Source organism: Salmo salar, chromosome ssa29, assembly GCF_905237065.1.
Source record: "Salmo salar chromosome ssa29, Ssal_v3.1, whole genome shotgun sequence".
Taxonomy (NCBI): domain Eukaryota; kingdom Metazoa; phylum Chordata; class Actinopteri; order Salmoniformes; family Salmonidae; genus Salmo; species Salmo salar.
The window spans coordinates 27367501-27381760 of NC_059470.1; the positions used below are offsets into that span (position 1 = coordinate 27367501).

Here is a 14260-nt window from a genome sequence, read left to right on the forward strand (position 1 = left end):
GTCTGTACTTCTGGGAACATTTGAGATACCTGCATTATGCATTTAAGACCCATATTAAAATGATGATGAACTGTATAATGTAGCTGTGTGTATAAACCTAAGTAGCCTCAAAGACAGTACAATATGAAGATAGGCTAAAATGGCTTCTCCAATAGAAAAACTAGACCACACTTTTCGGCAATGTTATGGTGACGTTGGCTAGCTGAGCTCATGAGTAGAAACCCGTCATCGGGTCTAATGGTCGTCTCGTGCCAAACTGCACATGTGCACAGGCCGTCAAATCAAAGGCTCTCCTTCCATAGAATATTTTTAACGAAAATGAAAATGTGTCCATTTGTCACTTTCACGAGGTTGGAGTAATAACATGTTCAACTACTTAAGAAATATGGATCAATTCTAGGTTGTGGATTTAGATTTCGAGAAAATGAACAACTAAGGAAGAATGTTTTACTTCTCTCATTGACTTCACAACCCCTAAACCCTGGCCAGCTTGGTCTGTTTTGCAAGCGTTCACAGATGTCTAACGATGTTGCATCTCTGGGTTTAGAAACTCTGTGGTAGCTTCTTCTGTGACTGAGTCATCAGACAGGGACAAAACTAGTGATGTCATCAGAGTGAGAGCAGGTAGAGCTCAACTGACCCCGCCTCCTATGTAGAGACAAGCTCCTCCCAGTCAGCCACAAAATCCAGAGTGACGGGACTGAGGTCCAATCATGGCTTTGGTGAGCCAGTCTGGGTACAGCCTGCCCTGTCCATGCCACACCTCAACATTTACAGACACCAAGGGAAAGCTGATCCTCGACCAGTGTAAAGCAGTGGTTATCTGGACAGCGAGTCTGTGTATATGTTGATGCCTTCAAATGCTCCTCGGGACTCCTCTGAACCTTGTGTTTCCCAGTTCCAAGGTACATTTGAAAGCAGCATGTGTGGATGACGCTATGAGGAGTCTGTCTGACACCGAACTGACACTACTGTTCCTACAGCAGCTCAGGTTTCTAGATTAAATACCATGCATTTTATAATCATTAACTATGTCATGTAAGCACATAGGTGGGGTGGGAGAGGTCCATGGATGTTGAAATGTGTGGATAGAAGAGACATGATATTTTATGCTGAATTGAACCCTTTCAACCTGCCGTCTGGAATGTCATGACATAGTTGTGGAGGTAATCCAGTATGTTACTGTGTGGGCCAGCTGGCACCTGCTGACTTCTGGTCAATCCCTTTAAAGCACTGTCTGTCTAATTGAATGAAACAATATGTAGCTACAGTATCAATGACTTGTAGCAGTATTATTGAATTAATGAGCTGATTCTGGATCGGTGGACAACTCCTACCTATTCGATCGCTCTCCCTCAGCTCTTCTAGATGTGTTGTAACAGTCTTTCAGGTTCTGCTTGACTGGTAGCAGAGCTGTAAGGTTGTGTGTTTGAGATGTCTGTATGGTTTTTTCCCCTTCCAGTTTGAGAGTAGATGATATGCCTTTTTTCTCTCTTTGTGTTGCTCTCTCCTTCCTCTATCCCTATCCAGTGGAGATAGTGTCCCTTCCTCCACCACTGCTGCTGTCTCCTCTCTCTGGTTTTGTATCTCAGTGGAGTCACAGTAGGACTTTGTATTGAACATAATAAAAATACCTTCAGTATACAACTGTGTTTTTCACTGACCAGTAAATACTACAGAAAGGCTTTTTATTCAGACAACATACAGTCAACAGCATAGAGAACAATGCATCAAAGATGTTCTGTAATGGAACCAGTCGACATCAAAAGGCTCCTGGATGACAGGGCTACAGTGGCGTTCCGGTCTAATCTCTATTGGGCAGAGAAAGTTCACTTGGTTTCCGATTGGCCCAGAGAGTTCTCTCTTCTTTCCATTGGCCCAGAGAGTTCCTAATGTATACATCTGGCATAGATAGAAATGTACTAGAGTTGACACTATTCCTTATTCTACATGACTGACAATCCATATGTTTTTACAAAGTAACATGTTCTATACAACACATTTCTATGGGTATGATGCACCCTCTAACCCTACCCATAGTGCTGTACTACTGACCCTGGAGTACTGTAGGAAATAAACAAGTGCTGATGAAGAGGAAGGTGCAGAACCAGAACAAACAAAGATGTAAACCTCATAGGATCATGTACGGGCTAATAATATACTCTACAAACAAATACAAACCCAAATGTTAATTCAGAAACATTTCATTACACTTGCGACTATCACATTTTACATAAAGCTACTTACAGCAAATGTTGTGTAAGACAATTCTCTAAATCGATAAAAGGACAATACAAAAGATTCAACTGAATTATCTCTATAATGAATGACAGCTAAATACATATCATGTAGGATATTATGGGGCTTATAAAGGGCTTACAACGCTTTGAAGACGCATGGCCTTCAAGGTGAAAGTGACAAACAAATACTGTACAAGTGAGCTTCAATCTGATATCCAATAAGAATCCCATCTTTACAAACCTAAACTCTCTCTCTAAATGACAGTTAGCTTGAAGGTCATTTCTCCCATTCCATCTGTATCGATAAAGCAGCTTCAGAATGAATTTACTGTAACAACCAAGTAGTAGCTGTCCTTTAGTTAGACGATTTGATCCCAGTCTCAGTGTTCTCCTGTACAGAAATATTCACTAATAAAGTTCCCAAGTCAGTTTTTCATGTCAGAGGAGGGGTGTGGTTATGGGACAAAGGGGAGGGGTTAAAAACACTAGATTGAGATTCTATTTATTTGGTTATAAATTCTTCTTCTTTGATCTCTTGTAGATGGGCGTGGTTATCTTGTAGATGTGCAGGATTGTTTGGTAGAGGGGAGGGGCTTTTCTTCAGAGGGGCTGTACTATGATTCCCTGTATTGTCAGGTTTGTTGAGTTTCCCAGACTGCCGGTCCAGCTGCTTCTGGTTGCGTCTGAGAGCGTGGTTTTTCAGGTGGACAGTGAGGCCCCTCTGGGTGAGCTGGTAGATGCGACACTCATAGCAGTAATAAGGAGTCACGGCCACGTGTCTAACCTGATGTGTTAGAAAGTTGTCGATCGAGGAGAAGTTTCTTTCACACATCTCACAGCGCGGGACCCTGCCTGGGTGTTCCGTGTTGTAGTGCTTTTTCATTGTGAATTTATTCAGCATCTCCACAGAGCAGAAGGAGCAACACAACATCACTTTGTGGAAACTGGTGTGACTACGAGAGTGCTTGTCGAGGACTATCTGGTTTCTGTAGTATGTGTTGCAGAGTGGGCAGAAGAATTTCTTCTTATGGCTGGGTTGGTATTTATTCTGATGCTCCCCGGCTCCTCTGGCTTTCCGGATAGCATCCAAGTCCTTTTCCTCCTTGTTGTCCTCCTTCACATGGTGGAAGCAGATGTGAGTCCTCAGGGAGCCCTTGGATGGGTAGCGTTGGGGGCAGAGCGGCACTGGGCAGGCGTATTTCGCATCAGTGCAGCAGCCGGTTTTATGCTCCAGTAACTCGCTTCGGGACTGGAAGGTGTTGCTGCACTGTGGGCAGCGGAACCCTGCAACCCTCTTCTTCCCCTCCACAGTCTGACCTTTCTGTCTCTCCCTCTCTTCCTCCCTCGCCCTCTCTGCAATCATCTTCCATTCGTCTTCCTGGGTTTTCCTCCTCTCTTGCTCATATCTCCACCATTGCGGCCCCGGAAGCTTTCTCCGTTTCCCCTTTTCCCCCCACATCTCTTCCGTCCTGCTCTCTCCCCCTTCCGCCATCTGCCATACCTCCTCCTCTACCACATATTCCTCCTCCTCTGGATTTGAGTTTTCTATCACAAACACTCCCTCCACCTCCCCCTCACGCTCCATCACATTCATTTTCTCTTTCCTGTGAATCTCTGTTACCATGGCATCATAGCCTCCATCCTCTCCTTCATATGGGCGAGTGTGTGAGTATTCCATCCCATACTCTCCTCCCTCATCCTTCCTATCTCCTGTGTGTGAGTCTCCTATTTTCACCACTCTAATCTGGTCATAGCTCTCTGCAATGCTCTCATCCTCCCCAACATCTTCCTCTTTGATTGAACTAAACAACTTGTTGAGTGAACCCAACGAATTGTTCCAGCGATTCATCTGCGAATCCAACTCCCTGTCCACTGGCTCCTCCTTGATGCCGGCCATTTTTACTTCCAACATCCCAGTCCCCTTCGCCCTCTCAGCGTACACCTGTGAGAGATGAACAAGAAGTGTTTCATTTAGAAGTAACATTATTCAATTAAAGTTATAGTGTTGGAAGGTTGTGCTTCAACAGTACATGTACCTCAACGCCCAGAAAGCTCAGATTCACCAGCTCTGCAAGCTTTATAATGTCAAAATACGTTTGTTGGTTCGTTAGTTGGTAAGCGAAAATGCATATTTGGTGATCAAAGGACGGATTTTGACATTATAAACTTTGCATATCTGCTAAATGGGAGTTTGAATCAGAGCTGCTGGGCGCACTGATAGATACTACTAGTTCAGGGCTACACTTGGTTTAATAAACTGTAGGCTAGGCTGGAAGGCAATTTTAGATAGCTATAACGTCTTTCAAGATCAGCCTATAAGAACTAAAAATATGTTTTTGTTGGTGGAGTGAAAAGTTTAAGAAATTAAGTAGTTAATTGGCTGCAAATGTTTGAAGTAATTGCGCCGCCATCTTCTCTACTAAAACATTTTCAGTCTGTCTTTGATTAATGATCCTATAGCCTAGGCTGTCTTTGATGCTATAGCCTAAACAACAGTTTTGCCCAATGTTAAATTAAGTTTAATAAAACATGTACAAATAATAATAATAATTGTAGGCTAGCCTCATAGCGCGAATATCATACTCACGGTGTGTTTCCGATAAGCCGATGTTTTATCAGTGGAATAAATCGATGGGATTGCGTCAAGATTTAATATTAACCTCGTGGTGAAACCGAGATCAAGTTTTGTGAAGCACTCTTCTGTAAAGTGGTCGCCACATAAACGGGAAACATCTGGAATTTGCTCTCCCGGGTTGCTTCCATTGATAAACTGTAGCCACCGTTGGCGTCTCTGGGGCTCCTCTGGTAAACTGTAATGAATAATTGCGTCCGATTGATTGGCGCATCCTCTAATAATGCATTTATGGATTTCCATTGCGTTCTTCTCTTTAGCCAGTTATTTTCTAATGAAACTGAGTCACAACTTGATGTACGTTTTAGCTTCAAATGTTGTGTCGTCGCCGAGATGTGACAGCTGCGTTTGCACACACTGACCCGGACTACCAGTATCTTTGTTATTGGTGTCTGCTAACAGCTAGCACTGTGGCTAAGCTATCTACAGTGTAGAGTAACTAATTTATATCCGCACGTTGACTTTTCACTTTCTCTCTATCTGGCTATGAAGTTCGAACAGTGGTGAATTCAGAAATATCCATGGATATGTGTAAATTCAACCACAATCATATTTTCCAGCTACCAAAACGTTATAATTTATCATGGATTGCTAAAACAGCTAGCAGGTTGTTACTTCTTCTGTTTTATTATCAGAAATGTGCTCTATCGCCACCTACTGTAGTGGAGTGTTTCTACTGAACGAGCATTTAACCTAGGCTATATTATTTTTATTGGAATGGATCATATAAAATATAAATATAAAATGTATATTTAATCGATAGGTTTTATTATTCTAAACACTTACCCAGTTCCAGCATATAAAAATGTTAAAATATTAGTCAATACGTTCCATATGTTTCCACTGTGTCTGTGGTCCATTCCCAAGTAAGTACATTTACAAAGAAAATAAATATTTTCAAATATTTTCAAATTAATATATGATTTGTGTAATGGTCTGGTGTGTTTGATTTAAACGTGTAATATTGTTGCATTCCGAAACGTAAATGATAAAGAAAGACAGTAACTTTCTAGCATGGTGTATTGCTGTTTCACATGTGTAAATAAAGCTTTACCATTTTGTATGACATGTCATGCGCATGCGTAAACCGGTGCACAAGTGATGAATTGGTTTTCCGGGAGAAATTGGCCCGTTTTTCTTTCTCAGTATTGTTCATATAGCAGTAAGCGCCATCCAATCACCACGGGACGAAGAGCTGAGCTGTACGGAATATGCCCAAGAATAAAGGTAAAGTTAGAAGTGCCGTCTATTCCCGGAACTTGTCCCTCAGTAAAAACGTGACACGGTTGAATAGCTAGAGAACAAAATGACTAACGGTAACCACCAGCTTCGTAGCATATATTTTCACAAATCTAAGTACGTACAAACTAGGTAAGTTAAGAGCAGCCAGCTCGCTGTATTATCGTTCTGACGTTAAATTGTACTGTTAAGGGCTCACATGACTTGTCGTCTAACTAACTAGCTGGCTTGCTAGCCACTTATGGTGCTAACACGGGCATTTTAATGGCAGTTAACGTTATTGACTCAATGAACCCATTCAAACAGCTGTCAGCTAGCTACATTTGCCTGGAGGATTTTAGCAAGAAGGTTTCACGTACTGACTGTAGTTGGCCATATGGCATATCTGCGCTCTATTCCTGTAAAACATTTTCACATGTTGCTATAACACATCATGTACCTCCTGTAGTTGGACTCCCGAGTGGTGCAGCAGTCTAAGTCACTGCATCTCAGTGCAAGAGGCGTCACTATAGTACCTGGTTCGAATCCGGCAAAATTGACCCAGCGTCGTTGGGGTTTGGCCGTAGTAGACCGTCATTGTAAATAATAATTTGTTCTTAACTGACTTGCCTAGTTAAATAAAGGTTGGATAAAATAAAAGTTGGTGATGTGAGGTTGACATTGAAACACTATAATAATACAGTATAGGTTAGCTATTGGGTGTGGTACTCTGATTTCATAGTGGAAACTCAGAACCTTTACCGTACATAGCTACAGTAGTTAAATACAGTCTGAGCGAAAGTGTCTGCTAAATGACAAAAATGTGAGTGGTCTATATGACTTAATTTATTTCTCTCTGTCCTCTCCAGGTAAGGGAGGAAAGAATCGTCGACGTGGAAAAAATGAGAATGAGTCAGAGAAGAGAGAGTTGGTGTTCAAAGAGGACGGGCAGGGTGAGTGGCGGACGGGCAGGGTGAGTGGCGGACGGGCAGGGTGAGTGGCGGACGGGCAGGGGTCTTTACCAGGGCTTGTGTGGGTGTAGGCTTTTGCTCCAGCCAAATGGCAACATGGCTGAATCAAGTCTTTGTTGAAGACTATGATTGGTTGATTAGTTGGTGTGTTACTGCTTTGGCTGGAGCAAAAGCCTGCACGCACACCAGTTCTAGAATTAGAACTGCCAGTCTCTCCCCTGTGTGGAATACCTCAACTGCTCCTGACAATGCTCTAGAATGTACAGCTCCTTTTTTTCCAAGTTTCTGGAATGCAGATAAAAATGCAGCCCTGTTTTTAGAGCAGACGTGTGTTGTATTGAGGGTGAAGGTATACAAGCATTACGATCAACATGGCCCTACTCCGTGGGAGCAATGTAACCCTCTCCCCTGTGCTGTAGTGTACACTCAGGTGTTCCCAACTCCTGTGATGTTGTGTATGTTAAGTCGTTCTCTCTTTCCTGTAGAATATGCCCAGGTGATTAAAATGTTGGGTAATGGGAGGTTAGAAGCCATGTGTTTTGATGGAGTTAAGCGGCTCTGCCACATCCGAGGAAAACTCAGGAAAAAGGTAGGAACACACACCAAACACGCCCATCATATTGACACACAAGGGGAAACCCTGAATGATGCAGACTCAATGTTTTTTTTCTTCTTTTCTCCCCACTATGGACTATCAACTGCGACACAGCATGGGCTGCAGTTGTGTATTAACCAATTCTTTAGATTGTTATCCATTCATCTGATTTAAGTCCTTGTAAAAGCGTTCTTATGTTTTTATTTCAGGTGTGGATTAATGCGTCAGATATCATTCTGGTGGGTCTGAGAGATTACCAGGTGAGATGACCAGCAAGTTTACAACTGCTGTTGTTGTGGGTGACTGTGCATTTGGTTGTCACTTAGGGCTGGGCGACTATAGTGAGTAGTTATAGCTATAGTGAGTAGTTATAGCTATAATGAGTAGTTATAGCTATAATGAGTAGTTATAGTGAGTAGTTATAGCTATAATGAGTAGTTATAGTGAGTAGTTATAGCTATAATGAGTAGCTATAGTGAGTAGTTATAGCTATAGTGAGTAGTTATAGCTATAGTGAGTAGTTATAGCTATAATGAGTAGTTATAGAGAGTAGTTATAGTGAGTAGTTATAGCTATAATGAGTAGTTATAGAGAGTAGTTATAGCTATAATGAGTAGTTATAGTGAGTAGTTATAGCTATAATGAGTAGTTATAGTGAGTAGTTATAGCTATAATGAGTAGTTATAGTGAGTAGTTATAGCTGTAATGAGTAGTTATAGTGAGTAGTTATAGAGAGTAGTTATAGTGAGTAGTTATAGCTATAATGAGTAGTTATAGTGAGTAGTTATAGCTATAATGAGTAGTTATAGTGAGTAGTTATAGCTATAGTGAGTAGTTATAGCTATAATGAGTAGTTATAGAGAGTAGTTATAGCTATAATGAGTAGTTATAGAGAGTAGTTATAGTGAGTAGTTATAGCTATAATGAGTAGTTATAGAGTAGTTGTAGTTATAGCTATAATGAGTAGTTATAGTGAGTAGTTATAGCTATAGTGAGTAGTTATAGCTATAGTGAGTAGTTATAGAGAGTAGTTATAGCTATAATGAGTAGTTATAGAGAGTAGTTATAGTGAGTAGTTATAGCTATAGTGAGTAGTTATAGTGAGTAGTTATAGCTATAATGAGTAGTTATAGAGAGTAGTTATAGCTATAATGAGTAGTTATAGTGAGTAGTTATAGCTATAATGAGTAGTTATAGTGAGTAGTTATAGCTATAGTGAGTAGTTATAGCTATAGTGAGTAGTTATAGAGAGTAGTTATAGCTATAATGAGTAGTTATAGAGAGTAGTTATAGTGAGTAGTTATAGCTATAATGAGTAGTTATAGTGAGTAGTTATAGCTATAATGAGTAGTTATAGTGAGTAGTTATAGCTATAATGAGTAGTTATAGTGAGTAGTTATAGCTATAATGAGTAGTTATAGAGAGTAGTTATAGCTATAATGAGTAGTTATAGAGAGTAGTTATAGTGAGTAGTTATAGCTATAATGAGTAGTTATAGAGTAGTTGTAGTTATAGTGAGTAGTTATAGCTATAGTGAGTAGTTATAGTGAGTAGTTATAGCTATAATGAGTAGTTATAGTGAGTAGTTATAGAGAGTAGTTATAGTGAGTAGTTATAGAGAGTAGTTATAGTGAGTAGTTATAGCTATAATGAGTAGTTATAGTGAGTAGTTATAGTGAGTAGTTATAGCTATAATGAGTAGTTATAGTGAGTAGTTATAGCTATAATGAGTAGTTATAGTGAGTAGTTATAGCTATAGTGAGTAGTTATAGCTATAATGAGTAGTTATAGAGAGTAGTTATAGCTATAATGAGTAGTTATAGTGAGTAGTTATAGCTATAATGAGTAGTTATAGTGAGTAGTTATAGCTATAGTGAGTAGTTATAGCTATAGTGAGTAGTTATAGAGAGTAGTTATAGCTATAATGAGTAGTTATAGAGAGTAGTTATAGTGAGTAGTTATAGCTATAATGAGTAGTTATAGTGAGTAGTTATAGCTATAATGAGTAGTTATAGTGAGTAGTTATAGCTATAATGAGTAGTTATAGTGAGTAGTTATAGCTATAATGAGTAGTTATAGAGAGTAGTTATAGCTATAATGAGTAGTTATAGAGAGTAGTTATAGTGAGTAGTTATAGCTATAATGAGTAGTTATAGAGTAGTTGTAGTTATAGTGAGTAGTTATAGTGAGTAGTTATAGCTATAGTGAGTAGTTATAGTGAGTAGTTATAGCTATAATGAGTAGTTATAGTGAGTAGTTATAGAGAGTAGTTATAGTGAGTAGTTATAGAGAGTAGTTATAGTGAGTAGTTATAGCTATAATGAGTAGTTATAGTGAGTAGTTATAGCTATAATGAGTAGTTATAGTGAGTAGTTATAGTTATAGTGAGTAGTTATAGTGAGTAGTTATAGCTATAATGAGTAGTTATAGTGAGTAGTTATAGCTATAGTGAGTAGTTATAGCTATAATGAGTAGTTATAGAGTAGTTATAGCTATAATGAGTAGTTATAGAGTAGTTATAGTGAGTAGTTATAGCTATAATGAGTAGTTATAGTGAGTAGTTATAGCTATAATGAGTAGTTATAGTGAGTAGTTATAGCTATAATGAGTAGTTATAGTGAGTAGTTATAGCTATAATGAGTAGTTATAGTGAGTAGTTATAGCTATAATGAGTAGTTATAGTGAGTAGTTATAGAGAGTAGTTATAGTGAGTAGTTATAGTGAGTAGTTATAGCTATAATGAGTAGTTATAGTGAGTAGTTATAGCTATAATGAGTAGTTATAGTGAGTAGTTATAGCTATAATGAGTAGTTATAGTGAGTAGTTATAGAGAGTAGTTATAGTGAGTAAATATAGTGAGTAGTTATAGCTATAATGAGTAGTTATAGTGAGTAGTTATAGAGAGTAGTTATAGTGAGTAGTTATAGTGAGTAGTTATAGTTATAGTGAGTAGTTATAGTGAGTAGTTATAGCTATAATGAGTAGTTATAGAGAGTAGTTATAGCTATAATGAGTAGTTATAGTGAGTAGTTATAGCTATAATGAGTAGTTATAGTGAGTAGTTATAGCTATAGTGAGTAGTTATACCTATAGTGAGTAGTTATAGAGAGTAGTTATAGCTATAATGAGTAGTTATAGAGAGTAGTTATAGTGAGTAGTTATAGCTATAATGAGTAGTTATAGTGAGTAGTTATAGCTATAATGAGTAGTTATAGTGAGTAGTTATAGCTATAATGAGTAGTTATAGTGAGTAGTTATAGCTATAATGAGTAGTTATAGTGAGTAGTTATAGCTATAATGAGTAGTTATAGAGAGTAGTTATAGTGAGTAGTTATAGCTATAATGAGTAGTTATAGTGAGTAGTTATAGCTATAATGAGTAGTTATAGTGAGTAGTTATAGTGAGTAGTTATAGCTATAATGAGTAGTTATAGAGAGTAGTTATAGTGAGTAGTTATAGCTATAATGAGTAGTTATAGTGAGTAGTTATAGCTATAATGAGTAGTTATAGTGAGTAGTTATAGCTATAATGAGTAGTTATAGTGAGTAGTTATAGCTGTAATGAGTAGTTATAGAGAGTAGTTATAGTGAGTAGTTATAGCTATAATGAGTAGTTATAGTGAGTAGTTATAGTGAGTAGTTATAGCTATAATGAGTAGTTATAGAGAGTAGTTATAGTGAGTAGTTATAGCTATAATGAGTAGCTATAGTGAGTAGTTATAGCTATAATGAGTAGTTATAGTGAGTAGTTATAGCTATAATGAGTAGTTATAGTGAGTAGTTATAGCTATAATGAGTAGTTATAGTGAGTAGTTATAGCTATAATGAGTAGTTATAGTGAGTAGTTATAGTTATAGTGAGTAGTTATAATGAGTAGTTATAGTGAGTAGTTATAGTGAGTAGTTATAGAGAGTAGTTATAGTGAGTAGTTATAGAGAGTAGTTATAGTGAGTAGTTATAGCTATAATGAGTAGTTATAGTGAGTAGTTATAGCTATAATGAGTAGTTATAGTGAGTAGTTATAGTGAGTAGTTATAGCTATAATGAGTAGTTATAGTGAGTAGTTATCGCTATAATGAGTAGTTATAGTCGACTATAATTCAAATGTGTTTTTTAGCGCACAGTGCCTGTATCGCAAGAATCAAATTTTGTTTTTATGAGCGTTTTATGTCCACTTGTTGTCTTTTTGGTCTTATCTCCTTTGCTCCTTCTGTGCCAGTGTATACATTCCCACTCATACACCAAGTCCCTGCCACTCACAACAACAACAGATGAAACATCACTTCTTCCTCTATGACAAAAAGCTGTTTCAACTCGCTATTTGCATTTGAGGTTTGGTCCAACAGAATGGGTCCTATGGACACTGAAAGCCACCGAGACATTATTTGAGAGTAATAGATGAGAACTAAACCTTTCTAATGATACCTTTTTATCTCTCAACTCATAAAACGTACAGAGAGTAGACCCTACTAAAACAGGAGTAGCTTATCAATGAACATTGTTTCTGGAAAAGAAATGCTCATTTTCTGTGCGACGTGCCACTAGCAGAATTTTTGCTACCAGCTGTTCTAGCTTTCTAGTTGTTTTATAAATGTGCAATGAGAATAAAAATACACATTTATACCAGGAATTGGCAACTAATTCTGAGAAATAAGCATCTTATCCAGGTAGGCTACTTGATTTCAACATGTGAACAAAGTGGACAGGCTAGCATGCTGTTCAAACAGTTAGAGGCAGACAGGAGGGTGTGTTCATAGCAGTTCAACTGTTCTACCTTGTTGGCTAACAAATAGATCCAAGTTGGCTAGACTTGAAATCTAAACATTATCTGACTACTCATTAGCATGTGGGCTTGTGCTTGAGAGATTGTTTATTAAGACCTGTGTTACACAGGAGGTTGGTGGGACCTTCATTGGGGAGAACGTGCTCGTGGTAATGGCTGGAGCGGAAATAGTGTAATGGCATCAAACACATGGCTGGCATTCCATCCCAGCCATTATTATGAGCCTTCCTCCCCTCAGCAGCCTCCTGTGCTGTGTTAATTTTCTATTGTGCTACAAGAAGTTTATTAGTGGGGATGTGCTTGGTTCTGGTCCAATTTGTAACAAAAGGACATTTTCATAGACTGAGTTGAAAGCCAGATCAGTGATTATTGAAGAAAAAAAGCTGGTTAAACTATTTGGATTAAATAATGACATTATTAGTTGGTCTTATGGTTGTGGAAGGCTTATATTTAGCCTAGGTATACTTACACACTCCCTGAATTCATTAGATTATTGCTGACTGTTTTGAATGCAGTTTATTGACCTTTAATTGTACAACAACGCTTATTCAGAGAACATGTAAAAAATCGATATATAAATCGGAAATCGCCCATTGTTTGGAAAAAATAAAGATGGTTTTATATCGCTCAGCCCTATTGTCACTGTATCATAAAAACAGGTTTGAGTTTAGGTTTTTTTCTCCCGCTATAGGACAACAAAGCTGATGTGATCCTGAAGTACAATGCAGACGAGGCCAGGAGTCTGAAGGCATACGGAGAATTGCCGGAGCACGGTGAGTACTATGAAGAGGAGCTTTCCCTATGGTAACAGCTAATGGGATTGGAAGAGTGGTCATGCAGGAGAAGAGACGAGGGAAGAAAGATAGAAATGATTGAGACACAGCCCATGATGACTACCGCTGGCCCAATGATTGGTTTTGTAGATATTAAATTCCTGAGTTGTTTTGTTTGCACATCCTTGTTGTCTCTCTGACTCCTCTTCCTGTCTCCTCCCCTCAGCCAAGATCAACGAGACGGATACCTTTGGTCCCGGGGACGATGAAGACATCCAGTTTGACGACATCGGAGATGATGACGAGGACATTGATGATGTAAGTGCTCAATCAGTATCTTTTATTGCTTTCTGTAGGTTGGAACTGTTGCAATGACAGGATTAACCATCTGGTGACCCTCCATCCGTATCTCTCTCCCTGCCGCCTCTCCCCACCTCTCTTCTGTCCTCTCGCCCCCTACCCACCTCCTCTCGCCCACCTCCTTTCCTCTGTCATTATCCTCCAGATCTAAGGACCTTCTAGGGGAAGGTGGGATTTTTGTTTTACCATCCGCTCTGAAAATCATCACAGGACTTCGATACTTCTCTACCGGAATCACTGTACCCTCTGCCCACATTTGTGGCTGTGTTAACTAGTGACGACCTCGGCCACACAACATACTTCAAGGACGTTCAGCCCTCCCACTAACTCATTGATAACATGACTGCAGCTGCTCGCAATTTCTTGCGGTGTCCTTTTAATGTATTTATATCGATTTCATGCGGAGTGGAATTTACTTACAAGTATAGAATCTCTAGATTTGCAATAAAAAGATTAACCATTTTATGTTTTGTCCTGTATCATATTTGCTAGTTAGCAACGCTCTTTATATTAGTTAGGATTAAATATGTTTATTGATTACGGAAAACGGATTTCTCCTGAAGATGCCTCTATCCTTTGGAATGTTTCTTTAATTCTATATCGTATTCCGATTATGCCATATTGCAGTTAGAGAACGTTTTGTTTCTATTGATCAATGCCAAAATGAAGGCTACATATCCCCACCTTCT

General features: G+C 38.7%; 3 protein-coding genes across 5 annotated transcripts in view; 2 read left to right on the forward strand and 1 right to left on the reverse strand.

The window, feature by feature from the left end:
* The window catches only part of LOC106590479 (ribosomal protein S6 kinase alpha-3), a 57285-nt gene extending 55641 nt beyond the window's left edge, over positions 1-1644 (forward strand). For both annotated transcript variants that reach the window (XM_045710583.1, XM_045710582.1), the window contains exon 22: positions 1-1644. This exon is cut by the window's left edge and continues 1174 nt beyond it. The gene's annotated coding sequence lies outside the window, so the exon portion shown is untranslated.
* A 27-nt stretch (positions 1645-1671) lies between these two features.
* Positions 1672-5486, reverse strand: LOC106590463 (zinc finger protein 777). The gene is made up of 2 exons (XM_014181522.2): positions 4828-5486; positions 1672-4182 (listed from the first exon to the last, which is right to left on the reverse strand). Exons 1-2 carry the CDS (start codon positions 5113-5115, stop codon positions 2743-2745), a joined length of 1728 nt encoding a protein of 575 aa, XP_014036997.2. The 5' UTR covers positions 5116-5486; the 3' UTR covers positions 1672-2742.
* Positions 5487-5834: 348 nt separating this feature from the next.
* LOC106590461 (eukaryotic translation initiation factor 1A, X-chromosomal) lies at positions 5835-14036 on the forward strand. Of its 2 annotated transcripts, XM_014181520.2 has the most exons (7): positions 5835-6099; positions 6960-7043; positions 7547-7650; positions 7866-7916; positions 13130-13211; positions 13438-13529; positions 13717-14036. In XM_014181520.2, exons 1-7 carry the CDS (start codon positions 6084-6086, stop codon positions 13720-13722), a joined length of 435 nt encoding a protein of 144 aa, XP_014036995.1. In that variant the 5' UTR covers positions 5835-6083; the 3' UTR covers positions 13723-14036. The 2 variants fall into 2 exon arrangements, with proteins under 2 accessions (XP_014036995.1, XP_014036996.1); XM_014181521.2 differs by lacking the exon at positions 6960-7043 and having other exon boundaries at positions 5944-6099.
* Positions 14037-14260: the final 224 nt, after the last annotated feature.